At 42.5% G+C, this 26832-nt stretch overlaps 1 protein-coding gene across 1 annotated transcript in view; it reads left to right on the forward strand.

The window, feature by feature from the left end:
- SPON1 (spondin 1) overlaps nucleotides 1-26832 on the forward strand; it is a 465900-nt gene that overhangs the window by 83906 nt on the left and 355162 nt on the right. The window contains exon 3 of the mRNA XM_019519535.1: nucleotides 1525-1658. Coding sequence (XP_019375080.1) covers nucleotides 1525-1658 — 134 coding nt within the window. The remainder of the gene's footprint in view (nucleotides 1-1524; nucleotides 1659-26832) is intronic.

Raw genomic sequence — 26832 nt, forward strand, 5'->3', positions numbered from 1 at the left:
GGGGGGGGGGGGGTGCTTCTGAGGCCCAGCCGCTTGGTATATGGGGACACTAGACCCTTGTACCAGCTGTACTGCTGAAGCAGCCCTAACCTAGAGTGGCCCCTGTACCCACTGCAGCAGTTTGGCAGTGGGGGCTGCTGCCACCTGTGGCAGCATCTGCCCCCTTGGACCTGCAGCGCCATGGATGTACACTTGCCAGATCCAGACCTGGACCATGTGGCCACTTGGGCTGTGGTACAAGTACTGCAGCAGAGCTGCCAGCACTTCTGAGCCAGATGCCAGTGGGCTGTGGCTGCAGAGCTGGCTTTCAGGTAGCACTGCTGTCATGTCTTCTGGTGTCCCCGCTCTGCCATCTGGGCAGCTTTTGCCCAGAAGATGTGCTCTTTGGAGTGGCCTGCACTGAACTGTTGACGTGAATCCTCCTGTCCCCAAATGACCAGAAGGTCAACCACCACATCTGCCCTCTAGCTGGGTCTCCTGCCCAGGCTCCTTTGCCCAGGACCCACCACTTGTCTCACTAGTAGAGACAAGTGTTCCCTGTATAAAATTTGAAAATTCCCTGATTAACACCCCCCCCCCAATTCTCTCATTAAAATACCCAAATCTGTGTTCTTCCACAATTAAAATGGAATGCCACTATACAGAATACAGAGAGGGATCAGTTGGGCAATGTTTTATTGATATATTTACAATTTTAAAGCAGTTTGGAAGCCTACCAGTGTCTCTATCATCATAATAAAATGCATTCTAAATATCTATACGCTTTGGCATTTATGTTTGTTTTTTTTGTCTTAGAAAAATCAGAGCTGCCTCTTCCCCCTTCACTTACCAGGATGTGGGGCACTGAGCAGCACTGATATGTCAGTGCCCTACCCCAGCTGTATAAAAAGCTGTCCTGGTGAACTGCTCATGGTTACTTGCCCTCAGGAGTTGAGCTGAGGCCCAACCAGTTGGTATGTGAGGACACTACCCCTGAAGCAGCCCAAACCTAGAGTGGCTCCTGCACCCTCTACCCACTGCTGCAATCTGGCAGTGGGGGCTGCAACCTGTGATGGCATCCTCCCCCTTGGACCTGCGGCCACATGGTGCTTGCATGTGTGGATGTACCCACTTCTTCTGTAGAACATAAAAAATAAAAAAAAATTAGGTGTACTTGAAAGTTTGATTAAAACAAGAACTATGGTATAGAATATGTTCCATTTCCCATTGATAAATACTGGAAGGATGTTTCATATTTTATTGTTATCTCTTTAAACATTTATGTGAAGCTGCAATTTAAGAAGTCAACCCAACCTTACATATTCAGCCATATTCAGAAAGAAGCAACTTCACTTAACCTAGAACTTCAACTTTTCTTTTAGTTCTTTATTTTCTTAGTAGGTTAAAAGACTGTGACACCCCAACTTGTAAAAAAGACTGGTAATCTAAAAAGATGCACTTAAATAAAATTTTTATTTATATGAGACGGTAAAATAAAATGTTCTCTAGGTATTGTCTATATAAGAAATCTTATATATTTTTTAGATTATAGATGAAGAAGAAACGCAGTTCATGAGTAATTGTCCTGTTGCTGTTACTGAGAGTACTCCAAGAAGGAGGACACGCATTCAAGTTTTCTGGACAGCACCTCCTGCTGGTACTGGATGTGTAATTTTGAAGTAAGTATTTTTATGTGGATTAAATTTACACATGAAATTTTGTATTGATTTGATGCATGTGAGGCAGTATTAGTTTTTACATTTGGAACCAGGCTTTAGTAATACTTTACCTCTTCAAAACTGACTCCCCAGTCAGACTGTGATCCCCACTCACACTCACATAGAATATCAACTATTTGACTTCTGAACTTGTGGTGAGAACATTGTGCCCATAATGCTGGCAGCCAAGTTGATGCTGAGGTAAAAATCAGGGTTTTAATTTTGTGTCAAGGTCTTCAAGTCCATCTGTGATGCCAGAGTTGTTTTTTTCAATTTGATCAACATAACCCAGGACAGTAGATGTACTGAGCAGCTAAATGTGTTTGCAATAAACTTTTATTTCCTGATTTAGACTTACAACAACACCTTTTTAAAGTATAGTGTTAGTAGGGCTGGTTTACAGCCAAGCTGATTTAAGAACAGTTTGAACAAACAGGTTTTTAAGAGGCCCATCAGCATCTCGGGTAGATTCAGTCTATGTCAGTGAGTTGTTTAGCAGGGAAGTGATTCCCTTTGCCACCAGCATCACTTTCTTCTCATGTGAACTGTATTTGAGTAAGTTCTTCTTTCTCTGGGCATTTATTTCTTGAAGGCATTGAGGTAAGTAGTGGGTAGTGTTTCATTCTAATGACATAAGATATGTGGCTATATGTTCTCCACATACAGCAGGAAAAAACATTTAATTGATGGTCAGATGATGTATGGTGGTTACTTATTAAATGAATAATAATTTTTTCTCTTGGCTTGTTCTTTCTGTCCTTTGTTATATCCCCTGATATGTGCTATCCTCAGATTGCAAGCTAGGATTCTCATTTCATTACTTGAGCATAGTGCTTAGCACAATGGCCCCTTATGTGCCTTAAGGGCCTCTAATTACACTACAGTACTAATAATTAGTAGTATTACTTCATAGAAATCATTGAGAAGTAGGGCTGGAAGGAACCTCTAAAGGTCATCTAGTTGCACCCCCTGACTGAGGCAGGGTCATCCCTATCCAAACCGTGCTATACAAATCCAACTGAGTTGGAATTTCACCAGAACATCTTAATTATTTATCACCCTCTCCTTGCAATAAGTATTGTGGGCTCTTTCATGGATACAAAGTGGTCCGAGTGAATTTGGTTTTACACCTGCTATAAAGATAGCCCATTGCCACCACCGGTAGGTTGCCTCTTATTGTAGGATATTAATTGGGAGAGAGAGAACCACCTACTAAATCAGCAGCCCTAGGTTCTATACTATGTCACCTAAATGCAGAACCGTTTCAAAGCTGCTAAGCTTTCAGTATTTCACAAAATGTAGGTTCTGATGGAAAACCATGTCTGTCTGATGGGAATGTATTTTGAAGTTTGTTTTAATACTTTAGATGTTTATGTTTTGGTGAATGTGAATAAAACACTTGGTTGTTTGCTGGTTTGGGGTAGAAGTTCAGGAGAAAATATATACTTGCCCCAACTAATTGCTCATTGATTAAAAAGTGAAACTGACTTGCTGTAGTCCTGAGAATAATTCAAAGGCAGAATGAAACATCTCAGAATGAAGCAGCTGCTTTTTATTGTGAATTGTTAGAGCCAGGGATTAACATTATAATGGCATTCATTTCCACCACAATACAAGGCTGGTTAGTACCACACATAGCAATTACTAATGTGCTTTTGGCATTACCTTAACACTATTTACATTTCTCCATTTGCATGTAAAGCATTGAGCACATTTAAATTATAGGGTTTACAGTTAGTCCTCTCCACAGTTGCATCCCATATACTCACAGATATGCTGGACACCATTTTCTCAACACTTCTGGCAACCATGAGAGCTTTTAATGATATGAAAAAATGACAGCATGAAAACATCTATTATTACAAAGACTTCTGTCCAAAACCATCCCAGGGACATTTCCATGCCTTGAACTCTGAGGAAAGCAACTGTTAACAGTGTGAGCTTATTTCCCTTTTTGTGCATATGATGGAGTGCAGTTAACTCAAATGAGGAAATGTAGATCAGTCTTTAGGATTTTACTCTGATAATTTCCTCCAAATGTTAGCATTCTTAAACTTATTTTGTATTTTCCACTTTAACAATTCTATTGAGAAGAAAAACAGGCCTCAAGAAGATAAGGTAGTCATCAGTTAAGTGTTGCTTATCTCCAAAGAAACGGTAAGTTGCTGGTGTCATTGTTAAAGCCTAAACTCAGAGGTTTCTAGGAAATTAGCTTGGGATTTGCACCACTTTAAAGGAGACAAAACTTTAGTCTATTTAGAGCACTGAGTTTATTTTCCTTGTTAGTAAAATCTATTACCTCCTAAAGATAGATGTCTTCCAACACACGTTTGTCCAGCAGTCATATCAAACTTGTCCAGTCACTGTCTATATTATGTTTGTCTGGAAAAAAAATCTGTTGCATGGAAGTCAGGATTCTAGGTTCAGCAAGAAAATCTTTGAGGATGGAATAAGTGTGAGAGCTTGCTGTGTAACTGCATATTTTAACTACATTTTGAGTGTAGTATTAGTATGTATTTTAATTTTGCTTTCCGCCCCCCTCTACACATGCAGTACCTTGCTTTCTAATACAAGTATCAATCCTTTTTAAATTGCATAAAATAAACTTGCAATGTTGAACTTTTACATCTGGACCACATCAGCCAGTTACCTTACTCCCACTGAATTATTGCATCACAGGAGCCTGAAGATTTGGCCTCCTTGAACTCTTTCAATCCTCCTAGACCAGAGATTCTCAAACTGTGGTCTGTGGACCACCACTGGTCTGCGAGTTCCACTCAGGTGGTCCACAGAAAGGTTGCAGAACGATCGACAAAATCTGTAGTTGTAAGTTAAGACTACTGATATTAAAATATGAGTTGTGTGCTTTGATTTGTAGAACAAAAAATAGTTTATTAATGGTCCGGTGAGACGCTCAGCAATTTTCAAGTGGTCCAAGAAAAAAAAAGTTTGAAAACCACTGTCCAAGACAGTATTGCAATGGATAACTATTACTGAAAATATGCAACACTAAATGAAGCCCAGAAGCAGCAAAATACTTCACTGAGACTTAGGCTTGAGATTAACTCAGTGAGACAGAAGCATGTGTTTTAAATTGATATAAGTTAGAGTGCTTTGCTGGATCATGGCTTGTACTCTCCAAGTCCTAACACAGGTTACAGTAGATGACTGAAGTCATGGCTGGAGCTTCTGGAAGTGAACCTAGTCATGGGAGCCAAAGCAATCTCTCTTTATAGCTATTGAAATGGATGATGATAGATTCTTTATCATAGCTCAGAAGTGGAGAAGCTTCCAGAGGGAAGAGACTCATTATAATCAGTCCATACTTTTATATTTTTCAGTAAGTCAAGCTATGGTCTCTCTTCTTGCTTCCTTTTCCCTCGCATGCTTACTATGCCTCAATTACTCTTTTAACAGATGCTGAGTGGAATGAAATCTATTAATATTGAGGGTTTTTTATGACTGCCAGCAGTCCTCTAGACATCACTACTGATTGTTAATTAAAGACTTTTCCCCAGTTGCAACTTCTAATTGCCAAATATTACCTGCATGCTTTGGAAGTTGAAGAGGTATTCTGTCTTTGCAAGAAAAAAAAGGTTGGTGATTAACCCTATTGACAAGTCATTCTTTCAGGTTCCCATCACCTTCAAAGTCATAGGGCACCATCATAATAGGCTGTCTATGACCTCACTTAATTACTGATGATCTTTGTCCAAATAAAGAAGGTCTATTTTGGCCTGCCTTGTCCATTTAGTAATGTTGTCTATCAGTGTTTTCCTTGGTCAACCTTTTTCTCCTTCTGTTTACTTCTTCCTTGGAAGGGTGACAAAATAAGGATGTCTTGTTATGTTTAGTTTCTCAGAACTGCCAATGAGGGTCATATATTTTCCAACAGCATCAGTAATCTTGTCTCTGATTTGATTTGTCCTGTAAACTGAATACAGTATCTTTCAGTTGTCTATAGCACTTCATTTCAATTACTTGTGTCCTCCTTTCTGCATCCGCATTCAAGATATAGTTTTCATATGCGGAGAGAGCATTTGACATTTCCATTAATCTCAGAAGATGGGTCTTTGTTTTGATAATGATACTACTACCCTTAATGATCTTGGAAAAGAAAAGTCTTAAATTCTGTCACTGAATGGATTTCAGTATGAGTAACAAAGTTGACTAAAAAGGAAGAAGGATGACTTAGTGTATGTAGGCTACACTTAGTTAGGCTGGAGGATAGCCTCTCAAACTACTCTTTTCCCTAAGTTTCCAGAGCTGAATGATTAATCGTATTCCTGTGGGTCAACTGTGTATGGTCAGCATTATTTCCCCTACATCTTTGGGCAGCAAAGTTAGCTGCCTGATACTCAGAACCTAAGGAAAACATGTAGTAAACCAGTTTCCTGAAAGTATATAGAGAAGATTATAATAATCAAGAAAATTCTGTAAATGTTTTTAGCTTAGTATATATTAAAATGCATAGTGGGAAAACTATTGAATAAATATATATTTATTAGGGGTGTGCTAAGGGGGCCCTATTCAATTTAGATTCAGCCCGAATCAGGGACAGTGATTTGATTTGTTGATTTGGATCACTGTCCCTAATTTGATTCTGCCAAATCTGAAGATTCAATGCTGATTCAAAGAATCAGTGATTCGGACATAGACATGGCTTTTAAAAGTTTTTTCTACATATCTTGAGGTAGCAGGTATGACTCATGATCACTGTGATGTTGGGGCTCATGGAGCATCCCACAGGGGGATGGTGGGGGGCCTCCACGTCCTCAGTGGTGAACCCGAAGTGGACCAGAAGTACTTCCAGTCCATCTGCGGGTCTGCTAGGGTGAGCGCTGGGTCCCCCCCCCACCCCTCCAGCTCCCATGGTTTGGTGATTGGCTGCAGGGGGATTTGATTTGGATTCGGAGATTCAGTCACCGAATTGGGCTGAATCTTCACCGAATTGAATCGGGGACTGAAGCTTCACACAGCCTTAATATTTATACTTCAGAAATTAATTAAAAACTTGTTAGCCTGTTAGCATATCTTAAGTACAGCAGGATGCAAATTATCCTTTTCTTGTTTAGCATCTGGTCAGGTTTATGAGTATACTAGTTCAGGTAATAAACACTGGTCATGTTCAGATAGATTCCATATTCAATTTACCGTTAAAAGAATAAACCTTATGTAGTACTTTAGTGGGATCAGAGAATAACTGACATTTCTGGTAATTAGTGTAATTCATATGATAAATGCCATTTTTACAAGTTTTTCACTTCTCTCTATATGATACTTAAACAACCACCAGATGCAAATCCAGGGTATGTTACTTTTCTTGTTTCCTATATCAAATATCTATATTAAGATTGCTTCTGGGCTTGTTCCTGGGAAAACTGTTTGAAACTATGTCTAAAAGAATGCTTTATTCTTTTTGAGGGAAAGCATGAAATTTGTTCACTTCTGCATAACTAATCTTCCTCATGGTTTATTAACTCTCTTCTTTTGGCTATAAGTAGCCACCAGAGGGTTAAACAACTTGAAAGTGGCATAGGTTCTTTCAAATAAGAGCTCTGACATATTCAGAATATCACTGCCTGTATTCTTTTAAACAATCTTCACTGGGAAATCATGTCACTGGCAGGTTGGCTATGCTGGTAGCAAACCTAGTGCAGACTTCCAAAGCATCTTAAAAGAGTCTTAGAACAGATCTTTTTGATCCAATGATCAAGCTCCAGTGATGAGTGGCTTCATCTTTTGACATCTGTCTTTCTCCCAACCTCTATTGTGTCTGAGTGATGTCAAACTAACAACTTCAGGTTTTTGATTTGCATATAATTGTCCCCTTTGGGCTTGCATCCAATTTTAAGTTGATACATTAGAGAACTTAACATATTTCAAAGGAACTCAAAATCTCAAACTCAAGTAAGCTCTTTTTTTCACCTGTTCTGGGATCATATCTGTGCATGTGTGCCTACTGAAATATTTTGGTATCTAATAAGGGTGCATCAATAAAGATTTTCCTGGACAATACTGATAGCCAATTATTCACTAGACATATTGACCTATCATGAATGACTCCTGCCTCCTGAGGCTTGTGGGGCATGGTGACCACCTGCAGGTGGTGGAGTCAGCAGTAGAGGCATGGTGACGGTGAGCATGGACCGCCTGCAGGTGGCTGTGGTGATGTCGGCAGCAAGGGTTGGCTGAGCAGGGACTGCCTGAAGGTGGCTGCAGTGGTCTTGGCAGTGGGGGGGGAGGTGAGCACTGAGCAGTGATCAGTGACCACCTGCAGATGCCGTTGGCAGTGTGTGTGTGGGGGTGTGTGTGGCTAGAAGCGACTGCCAGCACACAATGCTGGCAGCAGTGGCCAATTTCAGTGGGGGACACAGCCAATCTCAGGGGGTGCATGTGCACCCATGTGCACCCCCTACACATTGCCAATACAGCTGATACCAATTTAATAACCAATTTAGAGGAGCACATCCGGGCAGCATGGAGAGCAGCTCCCTTCAGGTAAGTGGAGCAGAAAGGATGTGGGAGGGTGGCAGACGGCGGGCACCCATGGTGAGGGAGGGAGTGGGGCAGGGGCTGGGGGCACTGCCCAGCCAGGGTGGCGAATGGAACACCAAGGCTGGAGCAGGGAGTGGGGAGCAGACAGAGCTGCAGGTGTCTCATGCAAGGGATCAGCATCCTGGCACACACAAATGACAGCAGGGGCATTTGAACTAAAGCTTATCAAATAAGTGTAGCCTGGGTGTACACAGGTTTGTACTCCTCTTTACAAATGAGGGAATTATTGGCAGGCAGTGTGCTGCAGAGGGACACAACCACTCAGCAGCCACCTCCGTTCCCTATAGAGCAGTTATTTTGGGCAGAGGGCCACTTAACCAGTTTTGGCAGGCTGTCAAGGGCTGCATGGGTAGCCCTGCCCCTTGACAGGTGCCCCGCCCCCTGGTCACCATCTTGGGACCAATGTCCCAGGGCCAGCACTGGTGGGACCCAAAGAGGGGCACAGGCTGGCAGGGGTCTGGGCTGCACCAGCCGGGAGAAGGGGGATTTGGCCCAGCTGCATAGAGCCCCTGCTGGCTGGGACCCTGTGCTCCTGCCACCCTGTTCTGGGCCCTGCTGGCGCTGGTCCTGGGACACCGGTGTGTGCCCCGTGCTCTCACTGGCTCCCTGCCCACTCACTACCTGTGCCCCCCAGCCCTATGGTACAGGAAAGGGGCAATGCACAGCCCTGACCACCTGCTCACTGGTGGGGAAGAAGCTGGTGCTGAGCATGGGGAAAAGCAGCTCCTTGCCCACCCCATGGCCAGCGCTGCCTGATGCAGGTGTTTGCAGCCCACACAAGGCTGTCTGGAGCAGGCACTGGGAGCCCCACGCAGGCTGCAAGTGGCTATAGCGCAGAGCGCTGGCCATGCGGTAAGCGAGGGGCTGCTTTTTCCCCATGCTCAGCACCAGCTTGTAACCTGACTCTGCTGCCAGCCTGGGTTCCAAGCTGGCTCTGGGCTCACCAGTTGGTGGCAGCAGCTGCAGCTCCCCCACTTGCCGCACTGGACAATGTTGGCTGCTGCTGCCTGCTCAGAGCTCTCATACTGGGCAGCCCACAGGCAACGGTGGCAAATGCTGCCTGATGTGGTTAGTGGTGGAGCCGCAGCTGCTGTTGCCATGTGCAGCCCTGATGGGTGAGGCCGGAGCCAGCACAGGACCCAGGCTGGCAGTGGGCCTTGGTTACAAGGTGGTGCTGAGTGCGGGGAGGGGTGGCGAAAGCAGCCCTGTGGCCAGCGCCCCGTGCTGTAGCTGCTCGCAGCCTGCCTGGGGCTGCCTGTACCTGCTCTGGACAGCCCAGCATAGGCTGCAAGTGGCTGCAGCACAGGGCGGGGGAGGGGCTGCTTTCTTCTGTGCTGGGAAGGAGCCCAGGGAAAAGTGGCCCCTCCCTCACCCCATGGCCAGCACCCCACACTGCGGCCACTCACAGCCCAAATCAGGCATAGGCAGCCCCATGCGGGCTGCGAGAAGCTGCAGCACGGGGCGCCAGCCACAGGGCAGGCGGGAGGCCGCTTTCTCCCTTCCTGTGCTCAGCTTTTCCCTGGGCCACTTTTGCCCTGGGGTCCTCCCCTCCCCGCTTACCTGCAGTTCTCATGCGGAGAAGCCATGTGGTTCCAGGCTAGAAGCCCTGGCTGTGGCTGCCAGCTGGGGTTGGCTGGGCCAGCCGGGCCCTGCTGTTGTGGGAGCCCACATGGGTCCTACTGCCCTTGATTCCTATCATTTTTGACAGGAACCAAGGTCAGATGAATATTTAATTTTCTAAATTTTTTAGGGGCCCCGTGGGCTGGATACAATGGCCTCATGGGACAAATGTGGTCTGTGGGCTATATTTTGCCCACTTCTGTTATAGTCAGGCCCAGTCTATCAATTACTTGATTGACTGGGCCTAATTGACTGGGCCCCACCCCCTGGCTGAGCTGCCCACAGCTCCGTCCCACTTCTTGCCCTGGCCCTGGGTCCCATTCACCACCCTGGCTTGGTGGTGCCCCCAGCCCCTGCCCCACTCCCTCCCTCATGGTGTGTGGGGGGGGGGGCAGATCAAGGCCCCCACAACTTTCCCTCTGCAGACTTACCTGCAGGGTGCTGCTCTGTATGCTGCCCAGCTGCATTTCTGGCCACGTGCATACTTTGGCTGTGAGCATGCATGCAGCATCCAGGGGTCCCTGCCAGAAAGCAAATTATATTTATCAGTGACATTATCGGCTATGCCGGCCAAAAAAAGCTGATAGCCAGTCATGTTAATTTTCCTTTTATTGGTGCCGAACTGATATGGCACTGATATATCAGTGTACCTCTAGTATCCAAGAATTTCTTTCTCAGCACCCAGAATTCATGAAGTCAAACCAGAAAGCCCAACCCGTAGAGGAGAACTACATTATGAAACAACCAACCAACAAACTACAGATAGCATGTCAGGATCTCAGGGGTACACAAATAATATTAAACAAAGTCAAAGTGAATTTAGTTTTTTTTTTTGGTTGTTGGTTTGAGGAAAATGTATATGTTTTAATTTCTATTGGGAATGACAAAATAAAATATTTAGAATAAAGACCTTTTATAACTTTCTACTGTGCTTCAATTTTTTCTGTTCCCTAAATTGAGCAAAAACAAAACTGAAAATATTACTGCTGTAGGACACGGATAGTACTTGTGTAGGGCAGAGATTCCAGTTTTAAGCCCACCTGTAGGTTGAGGGTCTGGGCCACTTTGGTTTCTCACTGAAATGAGCAAGGACTTTCAGGATCTTCTTATCGATAAAACTGCAAGTGTGAAGTTACATGTTGCACTTATACCATGCTAAATCTGTGGAATGTTAAGCAGTGTTAAGCTTAGAACATGCTGTGAGCAGTCATATGTTAAGAGTTAATACTATTTCTTGCCTGTACAGCTGTGACTTGCAATTAGAGTGGGATGAGCAGCGTCGTGGCTAGACAAGACACCTGGGCTGTATCCCTGCTCTGGGTGGGATGGGGGGAAAGCTGGGTGCAGTTCATCCTGGCATGCTGAAGAACTTCAAATTGTTTGTTTTACATATGAGGAGACTGTAGTTACCAGTGGTGTGTGAAATAGACCATATTTGATTCGGATTCAGCCCAAACTGGGGACAGTAATTCAATTCGTTGATTCAGATCACTGTCCCGATTTGATTTGGCCAAATCTGAATTTGAAGATTTGATGCTGATTCAGAGAATTGGTGATTCGGCCATAGACTGCTTTAAAAGTTTTTTCTACATACCTCAAGGTATGTAGAAAGGTAAACTCTGGGCAGTGTTACCCAAATTGTGTTAGGGTAACTACTAGGACTGTGCGAAGCTTCAGTCACTGATTCGATTCGGCGTGATTCAGTGGCCAAATCTCAGAATCCAAATTGAATCAGGAGGACCCTTTATTCTCTCCAAATTGAATCAGAACCCTCCAAATTGGTTGGGAAAGATTTGGAAAGATTCAATGATTCAGAAACAGACACAGCTTTAAATGTTTTTTCTACATACCTCAAGGTACCAGGTGGCTCATGAATGCTGAGATGGTGGGGCGGATGGAGCATCCTACAGGAGCATGGTGGGGGTGGTCCCTAGCACACTCAGCAGCAGACCCGTACCAGAAGCACTTCCATTCCACTTCTGGGTCCATCACTGAGCACACGGGGGTGCCCCCTGCTCCCTCCCTGGCTTGGCAATTGGCTGCAGGGAGACTTTGGGTGCTCCCCCAGACCCAGGAGGCACCAGTTGCTGAGCCAGGGAGGTATGGGGGAGCGGGGCACAGAACGCTCCCCAGTGGACCAGAAGTGCTTCTGGTCCACTTCTGGGTCTTCTGCTAAGCGTGCTGGGGACCCTCCTGCATTCCTGTGAGATGCTCCATCCACCCCACCACCTCAGCGTTTATGAGATGCTCGGTACCTTGGGGTACGTAGAAAAAATATTTAAAGTTGTGTCTGTGTCCGAATCTCTCTGAATCGATTCGGAGGATTACTATTCAATTCAGAGAGATTAAAGGGTTTCCTGATTCAGTTTGGATTCAGAGATTCGGCCACTGAATCAGGCCAAATCTCTGCCGAATTGAATCGGTGACCGAAGCTTTGCACAGCCCTAGTAGTTACCCTAACACAAGGTGGGTAACATGGTCCAGAGTTTATTTTTTTTTCCTCAAGTGGCATAACTTTGGGATGCTCAGAGAGTACTTAGCCCAATTTAATAAAATTCCCTTAAAAGATATAAAAGATAGAAAAACATAGGCACAGGAAGTTGTTTTTTTTTTTTTATGAATTTCCTACATTCACAATGTCAGTGGAAAAACTGAGTCTCTGATCACTGGATCACACACTTTCTTCTATTGTATTATAAAATGGACCTATCATTAATGAAAATGGCCTGGGAAAGCAGAAGGCTCAAACCATTAAATTTTGGGGTTCAGTTCCGGTTCAGGTTCAGCTGCAACTGAAGTTCTTCCAGTTTGGTTCCAGTTCAGGCCAATAAAGGTTCAGCTCGCACAATCAATCGGCTCAGTTTCGGTTCACGTGAGAGAGTTTAAATAAGGTACGTTATTTTTAATGATGGTCATTTGCACAGTGGGATGGAGAAAGCTAATAGGTCGAAAACTTGCAACTAAGTGTCAGCAATAAGTACTATGAAGCATGCATGGAACAAAAAATAAATTCTAAGTACTTAACAAATAAATACTTATTTTATATGTACTGTTTAATTTTAATTATACAATCAGAGGGCATGTGTAGATGAAATGAGGGCCCTAAATTAAAGTGGGCGGTTTGTAAAAACACTGCTTCAATTTAGGGTCAATCTAAACCTCCGTGTCATGCACACCCCCAACTTACCTGCCTCTCCATTTGCAGGGAAGGGAGGGTAAGCTGCCTGCAGGCAGAGTAGCCTCTGGGCTGCAGGGAGGAGGTTGGCAATTCCCTCTGGCAGTGGCACCCCATCCCCCAATGGCACCTACCCACAAGTATCCAGCTTGCATGGTCCTGGGGGGCACTGCAACCATGGAGGAAAGCACCAGCCCTTCTACAGCTTGGACAGGCAGGCAGGCTCCGGGAGTGGGGACGGAGGGAGATCAGTCTTGCAACTTTCCTTGGGCAGAGCCTGCCTTCCTGGGCTGCTGCCAGACTGTCTCCAGGGCTTCCTGCAGATCCATAGAGCTGCACAGAGCCTGGTGCTTCACTCTGCAGCTATAGGGGCATCAAACTAAAACTTCTCAGAGGAGAGGAGTTTTAGTTTGCTGCACCCCAAGTCATTTAAGGCACGTTACACCTCCCTATTTCTTACAGCGGCTGGAATTCATGCATAATACGCCACTGAGGTGTGCAAACACCAGACATCATTAAAATGGTGAAAAAGCATTTAGCCTGCTTTACAGTGTCATGCACGCACACCCCTTGTTTTGTCTACACATGACCAGAAACATGTGCAACAGGTGAAGAAGTAACCAAATCAATATTAAAGAGGAAGGAAAGGAAAAGGACTTAGTAAATAATCACAGAACTGTCACTGTGATTAGTTAACTTCTCAAGTTATATATTTTTCAACTGATTTAATAAAATTAGGGAAACAAAGAATTATTGATCTTAAACAGACTGATTTTAAGCCTATCATATTTCCAACATGCTTGACTTGCATTGTTTTGAACTCAATATTACAGCTTTCTGTAATTTTTGTTCAGTCCCATTAACAGAACATCCTTCAAGTTTTCCTCCTTCATATTGGATCTTTGTGGTGACAATATGAATTTTAAACTAGAAAATGCCTGTTCAGTGCTTACTTGAGTTTATGGCACTGACAAGGCAACCTGAGCCAATTGGTACAGCTCATAAAAAATCTAGATATTTTATGAGTCTCCCAGTATTTCAAAATATTTACATCTTTATTCAATCATGGCTCATCCACAAATGAGTCCAGAAATGGGCCAGTCCTATTTGACTGGGTGCCAGAAGACCGTGACTCTTGCTGCTTCAAGTTCTCTCTTGACTGAAGGAATGATTCCAAGTCATCATCATTCATTTCTGCATGTGTAGTATGCAGATTAGAGTCAACTGATGATTTTACATTCATGCCATTGCCATGAACGAAAGGTCCCATCCTCTGACATGTTGACATGAGATGACACTTGGCTTTAGTTCTGTCCATGTCAGACAACACCATTTGATACCTAGGATCTAGGTATATAGCTGCAAGTATCACTTCATTTAAAAAAAAGATATTTTCCCTTTTTTTTTTTTTTAATGCTGCCTACTAACTTGCTAGAAAACTGTGTTGCTGTTTTTGAGATTTCCAGCTAACATTTCAACCATGTCCCATGGAAATCCCCAAGGGTAAACTGTTCAGATTGCAATGTTTTAGTTGCCACTTTGGCAGGTTGCAAAGCAGCTGTCAGTTCCTGAACTGATATCCAGTCATTGTCACTGATGTGAAGGTCATGGTTTGATATTGCCATGTCTTGACAAAACCCCCACAGTTCCAATGATCGCTCCAATATGTCACAAGTTGAGTGCCATCTTGTAGGGCAATCCAAGATGGGTTTCTTCAATTTTAACTTTTTTAGAACTATTATTTTTTGCTTTCTTAGCTTTTTGGTTACATAGCATGCTTTTGCAATGAGTTGAGCAGCTGACTGTTCTTTCAAAGCATCATCAACTGCTAGTTGCAGTGTGTGCGCAGATCAGCAAGCACCTTTAACTATAAGACGTGGTGAACTTGTTTCAGAAAAAGAATTTCCAGCATCTTCAAGCTCTTCCATGAGTCTGTCTTTCTCTCTTGTGCATCCATCTTTCTCGTCCTTCATTCCATCCTGCTGTTCTTCTGTAGATGACCTGGACTCACTTGAACAATCTTCTTCCTGATCTTCAATCATAAGCTGCAACATTTTTACCATATTTGATCCATTGTCTGTTGTTACAGACTACAGCTGCATGGGCTTAATACCATAATTAGCAATAGTGTCCATGACCGAAGTTTTCAGGTACTCAGAGGCATGCCTCCCTTTAATCTCCCTCATTGCAAGAGTCCTCAGAACAATTTGGCCCCCAGCAATGAACTGGATGTTTATTCCAAGTATTGATCTATCAATTCTGGTTGCACAGTCCAACTTCAAGCAAATGAGCCTATTTATTATTTCATCCCTGATTACATTGCACATATTGGCTGCTGCTTCTGCAACATTGTGTCTCAGGTTTTAGGCATTGATTGCTTTTTTCCCTCTAAGACCTTCAATTATGGGCTCAATTATCTTCTTAAATCCTGAATCTTCCATTAAGGTGAATGGCCTTCCATTGCATGTTACAAGTTCCACACAAGCATCTACAAGTTTCAGTTGATCAATATTTACTTGAACTGTTTTCCTATGAAAAGTGAATATAAAGTACTTTGCACTGAGAGTGTTGACTCTTTCTTCTGTAATTCTGATTCAGCACCAGGTTCTTCTTCTCTCTTCCTTTTTGAAAGCAAAAGTTGAGTGTATTGTTTTGGGTGATGCCTCTGTATGTGCCTTTCCAAGTTGGATGCATGATTGCCCTTCATCACTACTGAAAAGCCTTCAACTTGACATATTGATTCATTTTTTGTGGAATCAAATTTGAAATATCTCCTTATAGGGTTGACTTGTTCCCTACCCATGTTGGAAATGGAATGTGATGCTGATTTTTAATAAGCAACAAGACGACTCATGTAACTTCACATCATCAGGAGTCCAGCCCAATCCATTATGGCCTCACTCTCGCTCCTATCACACAAATCAGTCCCACACCCAGTCTCTCTAACAACAATTACTAGTCATATCATGGGACCAGGATCCCCCCACCAATCTCTTACTCCATCACATTCACCACCTATCCCCATGCTCCCTGACATTCCTCTCTAATCAGCCTCAGTCTTGGTGACCTAGCAGCACTCACTAGTGATACCCTCCCTGCATTACCCTAAAAGCTCCCTCTTCTATAGGGTAATTTCCCTGCTATATATATAATCTACCAGGTATTATTAACATTAAGGGTGTTCAAACATTTTTCATCCCCTGGGAAGCAGGGGCCTCCAGAGCCAACCCAGAAGTGGAACACCCTCTCCAATGAGCCTTTCCCCCCCACATACCATGCTCCACATTGCCTGGACTGAAGGCTCCTTCAGACTTCCTGGACCTCAGAGAGCCTGCTCACTGACTTCTATGCTTCTCAGGGCCTGGACTAGGCTAGTTGGCTGCTCCACTGTGCACTCTGCTCTGCTTGGGGCCCTGAAGGCCTAGCCACTACAGATGCATTAACGCCCGCCACCTACATAGGCTGGCTCAGCATTGCAACATGGGGGAGGTACTCTGCTTTTCCTGTCTTTCTGTAATCTTGTTATTTCCTATCTTCCTGCGCCAATTTTGGGTTCACAGATTAATCCTTATTTCTCCAAACATAGTCCTACTTCATTTTACATTTGCATATATGTTCTCATTATACTGTACATGTAAAGACCATTTGATAAACATCAAATCTGTCCTATATTGCCTGTCTTGTATTAATGTATCACCTCATACGTGTTGTATGTTCATCTCTCCCGTATGTTGACCCAAACCCCTGTCACAGGGAAGCAGCAAGCAAGCCTCCAGTCCAATCCTTGCTTAATGCTTCCCAGGCCTACCCCTTGAAGAAGGCAGAGTATAGAAGCCTGTACAAACCCAACATACATAAATCCTTAATCCTCCCAGATATTGGTTTTATTTATGTGTTCATTTTGATTCTGATTCTAGTTCTGGTGGAGCCAGTGAATGTACCAAATCAGGCATGTTTTGTTTGGTTGAACTCTTATTCTGAACTGGTAACCAGAATTTTTTGTGCTTCTGTTCTGGTTCAGGTTCAACAGAGACTTTCAGATAATGGCTCAGGTTTTGTTCCAGTTCAGTTCAGTTTGACTCCCTGTGGGGAAAGTCCAACCCAGCCTAGAGCGGCACAGAGAATAGGGCAGCATACAGCTGTGCCAAGCTACCTGTCCCTACACAGCACCTTCCTCTGCAGCACTTCCTGCTGCTCTCTCATGGGCTGGGTATCTGCAGCAAGCATAAGCCCAGCTCTCACGGGAGTGTGGAGATTTGTGGCCCACAGAAGAGGGCCTGCTTGAACACAGGGGAAAGGAGTTACAAACCTCTGATCTACATTTTCCTTAACATGGGTATGTGCTTTTCCTGTGTTTTGTAAAGGTATCTACCTTGATAGATGCCCTAGCTGAGTCTTTTGGTATGTGATCCTGTGGGTGCTTTTTTTCAAAATGCTCTTTGATATCAAGTATGACTAATATGGGAAACAAATATTTTAAATATTGTCTTTAGGATTTCTAAGTAAAATAGATAACCCCTGAGAGAAAAAGACCCACAGACACACACTATGGAAATGAAGCAGCCATAAAACCCACCCACAAAGGCACCCGAAAAGCTGTAAGAGACTTGTATAAATAAGCTCCAGTAAAATGAAAATATCAAAAGTGCTGGCCATGACAAGGAACTTTATTACATTTGGATTTCATTTAGCACTTCCCTAAAGTTCTGAAAAAATAGCTATCGGTTCTGTCTTTCTGTCTGTCTATCCAGGTCTTTGCATCACAACAGTGCTCAAATGCCTGATTAGTTGAACATGTTAAAAAAAATAAAATCCCCACAGTCTCCAAAAATGACAGAACAACTAAAAATCTCAGTACAACATGCAATATTAAAAAGGTTTCTATAATGACCATAGCTAAGAAACAATGCCCCATGCTCTTAATTCCCTATAATAATTAACAGCAGTGCTGTGTGCGTTGCACGGAAGGATAGCAGTCCTAATAATACAAATAGGTAAGTAAACAGGTATACTGAATTTCTTTGTAATAACAATGGGAGTCATGCTCATATTAAAGAGATTAGAATGTCATTACTGATCATTTACTCTGGAAAATCTTTCTTCCAATTTGCTGGGACATTTGACATTTACCATAATACCTTGTCTCCAGTTCTTGATGCACATTGGTAAGTGGCTCAAGTTAATATATACAGGAGCAAGGATTTCTTGGGGTGATATATTTTATTGGACCATAAATGTTATCACACTAATAAACCATAAATCAGAGGTGAACAATTATTTTGGGTGGAGGGCCGCTTCACAAGGTTTGGTGAGCTGTCGAAAGCTGCATAGGTTGCCCCGCTCCTTGACAGTTGCCCCGCTCCCTGGTTGCCATCTTGGGTCCTGAAGTCCCACCCCAACCCTTGACCTTGGCCACTGGAAGTCCCTCTCCTTGCCCCCATAAATACTGCTTTTGGGAGGCGGGGGTTGCCATCTCAGAACCAGAAAAAAGCCCAATCATACACTAAAAGTGAAACACCTACTATAACATATTTTAATTATATTACAAAAAATATTATTGTTGTGATTTATTTGTGTAGTGTATGTAGAGGCAATTGCATAACAACTCAAAAATAAATTCTTAGTCATTTATATTGTGTGTGGGGTGTGGTTGTGTGTGTGTGGTGGGGTGCACGCATGTGTGTAATAGTGGGGTGGGGGGTATTTGTATGGTGGGGTGTGGGGGGGTGCATGCATGTGTAGTGGGTGTGTGCATGTGAGTGTGGTGGCGTGTGAGTGTGGGGAGGCATAGGGTATGTTGGGGGATTGTGTAGTGTGTGTGGCTTTGGAACACACTGTCTTCTCCTGCAGTCAATGCAGGCAATGCTGAGGTGCAGGCATGTGGTGTGTGTGGGGGGGGGGGGGGGGGGGACCCCCCCTACAATCTCCCCATGGTGCAGAAGCAGGCAAGGATGCTTTGGGTGCTGGTGCCTGGATCCGGCCAGCACTGCACATTATACTGAGGAGTGCAGTCCCTGTCATGCCATCTGTATTGCTGGTAGTCCTTGCACTCACGCAGCATGGAAGGAAATCGCTAGCTGCTGGAGCTAGCTGCCTTCCCTACCCCAGCTGGCTCCAGTGCCTGGGGCTTCTTTCCTGTGCTGCGTGAGTGCAGGGAGTGCCAGTGATTATGGACGGCCCAGCAGTGGCTGTGCTCCTTGCTTCAAGGTGCAGCACTGCCTGGAGCCAGGCACCAGCACTGAGCATGAGTGCCCCCCTCCCCCCACCCACTGCTGCTGCTGCCTACCAGGGCTGCACACCATGGGGAGAGTGTGGGAAGGGGTCCCCATACTCCCCCCCCGCACCAACATGCTGTCCAGTTGAGCTCCACACTGCTGCCAGCCCTAGCCCCATGCTCAGTGCTCCTGCCCAGGTGCAGCCCCACTCCCTCCCCCCACTTCCCTACTTGCTGCTAGGAGGGGGTGGGACACTGGGGAAACATGCAGCAGCATTTCCACCTAGTGAGAGTGGGGCTGGGCCCTTCCACCCATGAGGGTGGGAGCGAGGCATAATAGGGTATGTTGGGGGCATCTGTAGACACCTCAGGCCCACTTTTTTGTGGGCAGAAGGGCTGAATGAGGTACAATTTGTTGGTGCATACCGCGGGCCAGATCAAAGTGCCTGGTGGGCCGAATGGGGCCCGTGGGGCATATTTTGTCTGCCCCTGCCCTACATCATCATGACTACAACTTCACTCTTACACTACCATAAATATGTACAGAATTTGCCACATAAATGCCTACAATATTAAATTATGCATATAGGCTGATCATATGTTATAAGCCTATATGCTTATATGCAACTATGTAATAATATTCTATGCAGAAATTTGTCCTTTGTAAAGTCTTAATTATTATAATAAGTCTTTTAAAATAGACCAGTTATTGTTTTAAATGTTTTCCCTTCTCATTATTAAGAGTAAATGTAATCATCATTTTCCCCTTAAATGGACCTTCTAAAGGAGTTAAGGGTCTGCCTAGCTAGGGACCTGACCTGAAAGTCAGGAGAATTATAATTTATTTCTGTCTCTGCTGTGAAATGCTGTGTGACCTTGGACAAGTCATTCCACTTTGTGATATCTGTTTTACGAGTTGTAAAGCAAACATCTTATTTTATTAACCTTATGGTTAAAATCCTTTAAATTGTTGTCTTTCATAGTATGGTTTGTATTTGTTGTTGAAGGCAAAATAATTGAAACAAAAAATTCAGTATTTATTGCATAATTGTTACTTATGACCTTATTCCTATTTGTTAGGCAAAACTCCTCTGGAGAAATTGCTTGAGGAAGGACTGAAGGATAGAACTCATGTATTTCTACTTTTCCACCTGCTATATTTATAGCAAGTCTAATATTAAATTGCAAAAGTGTGTATTTTTATTGAAATATGTACAGTCCCTCTGGCCCTACATTCCATGCACATTGGGATTCTAAACAAAATCAGAACATTTCAACCTTCTTACTCAATATAGTGTTCTGTTTCGTAACAGAGCACAGGACATTAAGAGCATATTGCCCATAAAGTATGCTCCTACTTTCAATTGTGTGTACTGTAGTTAATCATTTTTCCACAATTAAACAATGACCAAATTTTCCACATTTACACAATTAACTGTAATATTTCTAGTCTGATTCACTGTTGTGGTCTGATTTTCATTTAAATACTGGATCATCACAAAGCAGCTTTAGCATATTAGTGAATTTGACCCCTGGTGTTTAGTCCTCAGAAACCAAATTCAACATTCATTCAAGCTGATTCCCCAAGCTGGCATTGATGTAAAGACCACAGGAGCAACTAGAACTGGTCAAGAACTGGAATTTGCCTTTAAGAATTTGTTTTAATTCTGAGTTGGAATGAGAAGAATGAAATGCTGAATATCAAAATTCCCCACAACATAAAATTAGTGAAATGTTGTTTTGGGTCAGTCGATGTTTAGCTTTTTGTAAAACTTCATCTGAATATTGATTTTCTATATTATACACATTATATAGGTGTATGTATGTGTGTGTATATGTTTATATGTATGTGTATAATATAGAAAATCAAAATTCAGATGAAATGTTTTACAGAAAGTTTACATATATGTATATATATGTATGTTATACCTGTGGGTTATATTTTAATATTTTATAAAAATAGGAAATACAAGATTGCTAAATGGAAAGTTGAGGGTTTTTTTTTTATAAAAATTTAAAGAACTCTGAAAAGGCCAAATTTGTTTTATTATGGTCAAAATAAACTATTTTAAAGCCAAGTATGTATCAAGATTGACATATTAGGCTGGAATGTTTTCAGTTTACTTGAATCCAAATTTCCTACGGAAGAATATTCTGTTAGAAATTTTTCAATTAGCTCTAGGAGCAATTTAGCTATACAGCCTTCTTTCAAAGTGCCCACTTGTCTTGATTTGCCAGCAACTGTCCTGGGTGTGTGGTAATTATGAATTTATAAAGTGGTCTTACATGCAAATTTATTGTCAATTACCACAACCGTTTTGATTATGCAACATATTTGAAGATGGAATTGGAGCCCCTGTTTTATTCAATGTTTGTGGTACAGTGATTCCTAATTCTGATCTGCAGGATGCTAGTGATTCAGTAGAGTGACATTCTGCTTAATGAAGCTGAATGTAGAGGGGATTTTCTGGCTAGAAGGAAGAAGGGGTCAGGGCTCTAATGTAGTCATTAAAGGACTCATCAATTCCTGTAGTATTAGTAGTAGCAGTAGTAAACAGTTTGCCCAGTGAGTAAAATTGTACGCAACTCAACTATTGTATTCTGCTCTAGAGGTAGCTCCACATCAGTGGAGGAAGAATGACACTTACTACTTATGCAGTATGTAGGATCAAATTTTCAGATGTCTCAAACTGAGTTCTACTTTTACACCTGGAAAACACACATACAAATATAGCATGTTGAAAGTGAGTAACAGGAAAATGGGTTGGGAGCTTGCTACCATGTAAGTACAGACACGTACCCTTTAGTTGGGCTTCCTCTGTTCTTTATTTAGCACATTTACATTCTCTGAAATAAGGAACTGGGGCTTAAACTTTGGTCTACCCTCAAAGCACATTGGGATTAAAAGAATTGGCTCAATATAAGATGATGATTATTTATATTTGTAATTATAAATACCATATTTACTCAAATAGAAGATTACCTTCATTATAAGATGACTCCCCAATATTTAGATTTGATATATGGAAAATTTATAAATTTGTTATTATTTTCCAGATATAGTACCTAACTATTGGAGATTTACTTTGGATTTGTCCCCCTTCCACTGCTACAGCAGGGAAAATAAATCTGGGGGGCCAGATAGTGCCTTTGCTTTCTGCTTCCCTCCAACTTTTTCCCCTGATAGCTCCTTCCACCTTGCCTTACTGTTAGACCTTGCTTCCCCTGAGTGCATAGAAGTAAGGAACAAATTTTAAAACAATAACTTTGAAGTGAAACATAGCTATAGCAATTTTCATATAGTACTCATGCAGTTAGTTTATACAACATTGATGCGCGTTACCTTTTTTTGTAACAGTTGTAAGTTTGTTTGTTTTTTTTTTAGCATAGGTACTCCATAAACACACTTTTGGGCAGTACTTTTGTAACTATGCATGATATTAGTCCAAAGCCAAAGGCTTATGATTTACCACATAGGTCACCGGGCTGGGCCCCACCGGGCTGGGTCCATATGAACAGGTGTGTGCCTTTACAGTAGCAGAAATAGTAGCGGTACAAACGTGCCATTACTTTGTGCTCCAGTGCATGCTTCTTCCTGTGTGCTTTGCAGTGGGACACATTGTCACACTGCTCCATGTTCTGGGGGGTGGAGGGAAGTGTGGGATGGGGCTGGCTAGGGCACAGGGTCCCTCTGCAGGGGCTAGCCATCCCCTGCTCTGAGGCACCCTGTGGCATGGCCTGCCAGGGAGCAGCACATTGAGATAGGGGAGGAGGCAATCCAGGGCAGCTGGCAGGGCTTAGCATGGGGGCTCCACAGTGCATAGAGACAGAAGAGCCCTGGGCTGCCTTCTCCCCCATCTCCACATTTATCCTGGCACTTGCCACCTTGGCGTGGTTTTTTTTCTTTTTTTGCTACTGGGAAAACCTGGTAACAAAGTTTGCCCTGGCACAGCAAATTAGCAGTGTCAAACACTGATTAACGTGCAGCTGATGCGGTTTGTGGCGCCGCAAAGAGATTTACAGTGCCACAAACCACACGTGCCTGCATGTCTGGATCCAGCCCCAGAGTCGACAGCATTTCAAGCCATGGTGCCCCCATAGCTCAGCACTACTCAGTATGTGTATTTACTCCAGATACCCACAACAAAAAATCCATGTGCTAATTAGCCTCCACTCATGACTGGAACTAGGTATTCTTGTCACAAGTCCTGGGATGATCCAAAAATGTATATGCAGATGAGATGCAGGGCAACCTGGTCTGGCTTTACCTCATGGAAGGCTGAGAGAGGGGGCAACTCGGTGGAGTTCTTGGTGAATAGTTTGGCCCTCTTTGCTGATGTTTGACAGACATTTAAGGCTGGTGAAGAAACAGGAATAATTGGAAATGGAAAAGAAAGGCACAGCTTAGCTATGGGAGAGAAGAGGGAGTCGAAATGTACACAGTTTCGTGGCTCAACATGACTTGAAGAAGAGTTAGCAGTGAAGGGGCCTATACTTAGTGGGGGCTTTCATGTGTCTTATTCAGATGGGCTACATTAACCTATTCTTGTGGTACGTTCCCATCAGCATGTTTGCCCAATGTGGGCTACGTTTTTTATAGTCATGATCAGCGTTGATTGTACTCAATCAGCTTCATAGTTGGTTTCTATTTCTGAGAAAATGCTGCTTTTGGCACCAGTTTAATGATAGGCAGTGTATTTAGTGCAATTGCCTTGTATGTAGTTTTAAGACGAGGGGTTTTCCCCCCATGCTGGGGGGGGCAACGACTCCTCTTATATTCAAGTAAATACGGTAAATTGTTTTACCTGTATTACAAGAATTGATACTAGTTCTCCTTCATGTCTGCTGGCTTGCTAGAGAAGTCATTATAATTAAATGCATACCTGATGTGAAAAACTCAAGTGCAATTGAAAAGATTCATGAGTTCGTTGGCCCCATGTTTGCCAGCTAGTAATAGTGTATGTAAAATTAGTTTATGGCCTTGTGATTTTTTTTTTTTAATCAAATAAAGATGTAACCTTTTTTTTTTTTTGCTTCTCTTGAATAAACATTCACAGTTTGAAATTACTGTTTGCTGGTATATTCCAAGTTCAATTCACATTCACTTGGAAAGTCTCTGCTTTGTCCAGTATGGACAGTTGTTCTACTCCCACTTGCAATAAAATCAAGTGAATATGAAAAAACTTTAAACTTCTCTGTGGGCTCACAGTTGATTCTAATCCATGTCTCAAAATAGGTCTTTTCCAGATTCAAACTTTTTAACTTGAGGATTGAAAGTTCATGTAGAGTTAGTCTGGTGTAAATAATACATGAGCCTGTTTTGAATAAGCTTTGAGGAACTGCAGGTAAGAATGAAAAACCATTGTTCAAAGTTTACAGTTGTTAAAAATCATATGCTATCTGGAAAGCCTCCTTTAGTCCATGTTTCCTTTATTCTGTGGCTGGTCATTTTTTATGGGTTGACAGATTCTTTTTATTAAAAAGGTAACATTTCAAATAACTCTTTATATGTTTAGTTAGCCAGGAGGAAAACAATATGGAAAGATGATGATGTTTACAAGGGGGGTGGAAAACTCCTCAAATGATACGTGAAAACTAGCTCTGAAATGAGATTTAGACTGAGTCTTGCTTCCAGTAAAAGGAGCTTTACTCAGACTTCAATAGAAATAGGATTAAATTGTTAGGATCCCCACCCCCTTTTCATCCAAGTCCTTAATAAATTCTTCATTTTTCTATACAGCAAGCAGTGAAAAAGCAAAGGAGGTGAGATGCCACCATTTCCTTGTTTGCTGTTGGTAAATGAAAATCATTGTTAATTTAGAAGCCTGACAGCTGTGGAGCATTTACCATTCCACCACAGCTGTCATCAGCACTCTGGTTTGTTTTACAAACAGATGTTTAATTTGACTTCAATGCCATTGTCAGTTTTTGAGGGGAAACAAGGAGAGGAAACAGAAATAGGAATAAACATGATATTCATCATTCGATTTCTTTTCCAGACATAAACCAGGATGAGTAATGATAATATTGGAAATGTACCTTTGGCTGCTGAAATTAAGCTTTCACAATGTACCAGAATTTTCTTAGGAAATATTTTATTTTTTGTTACGTTGCTTCAGAAAATAGATGCAACTCTTTCAAACAATATTTTCAATTCTACTGAATAAATTTCTTCTTGAATCTCCAAATTATTGGAAAATAACCCTGCTTCTATGTGAAAGCCAGTGCGTCTGATCTCCTACTGGATACAATTTTAATGATTTTTAGTAGAATAAGGCTGCTTTACCCCAATGGAAGTGAGAGGAAAAATTAATCCTGTTAACTAAAGCATGTAATATTGTAAAAGCTATAATGCAGTATTGCTAAATAATATTATATAGTGTACAGGTACTAGCTTTATTTTTTCAGTAAAGGTTTAATCCTTTTGTAGGCGTCCATTGACTTTAATAGGGTTTAATTAAACCGTCTTGAAATCAAATATTTCAGTTAATATGCAGTTATGATAACAGGTATAGTATAGATTCCTAGGCTTCAGGTGAGCTGAGAATCTGGTCCTCAGTGTATTCTGCCAGTCAAAACTGACATCTTATAGGCTCAATAGTGCAAACCTTGTGGCAAACATTTAATTGAACTCAATAACAAGGACTGCTGTCCAATGTGAAATGTTGTTATTTTTCTTGATTTATAAATTCAGAGGCATGTCTGTATGGATTTATATATAATCAACCCCACTTTTATCATCAGATGGCACTTGTGGCTCAAACTACAATTACTGTTGTATATTAAACAGATCAGTATCTTGACAGCAGAAAATATAATCACTTATCACATTTTATATTAAGGTGTCATTTATAAAGAGCAAGTAAGTGATTTATAGCTATTTCTCCATCAGCAATCCCTTGCAATCGAGGATGATTGTCTTTCTTGATTGCTTTATCTGTGGGTCTGAATATGGCTGATGAGGCTGATCCAGGAACAATAGACTCTGTTGCAGCTCAGACACATGTTTCCATACAGGGTGGGTGGCTTTGGATTCTTGGTTTGGTCTGTAACATGCTGTTTCTGCTGCTCCTGCTTTTCAGTCTCCTGTTTTTATTGTAAGGTTTCAAAGTAGTGAGATCCTTGCAGCAGACTCTTCCTCCATTTCGGGCAGTCCTGGGCAATAGTCTCCCACAAGTTGATGTTGATATGATATTTTTTTCAAGTTGGCCTTGAGGACATCCTTAAAGTACTTTCTCTGCCCTCCTCTTGCACCTTGACTGAGCTGGGAGAATAAAACATGCTTTGGGAGTCTAGAGTTGGGCATCTGCATGATGTGGATGGCCCAGCAAAATTCATGTCAAATGATCATTGCCTCAATGCTTGTGGTGTTTGCTTGTGAGAGGATGCTAATGTTGGTGCATCTATCTTCCCACTGGATTCAAAGGATCTTCTGCAGGCAGCTTGATGGTACTTCTTGAGTGACTTGAGATGTCTTCTGTATGTTGTCCATGTCTCAGCTCCATATAGTAAGGTGGGGATCATGACTGCTTGATAAAACATGAGCTTGGTTTTGTATCTGATATCTT

Source organism: Gavialis gangeticus, unplaced genomic scaffold (genome assembly GCF_001723915.1).
Source record: "Gavialis gangeticus isolate Ggan-Ray unplaced genomic scaffold, GavGan_comp1, whole genome shotgun sequence".
NCBI lineage: Eukaryota > Metazoa > Chordata > Crocodylia > Gavialidae > Gavialis > Gavialis gangeticus.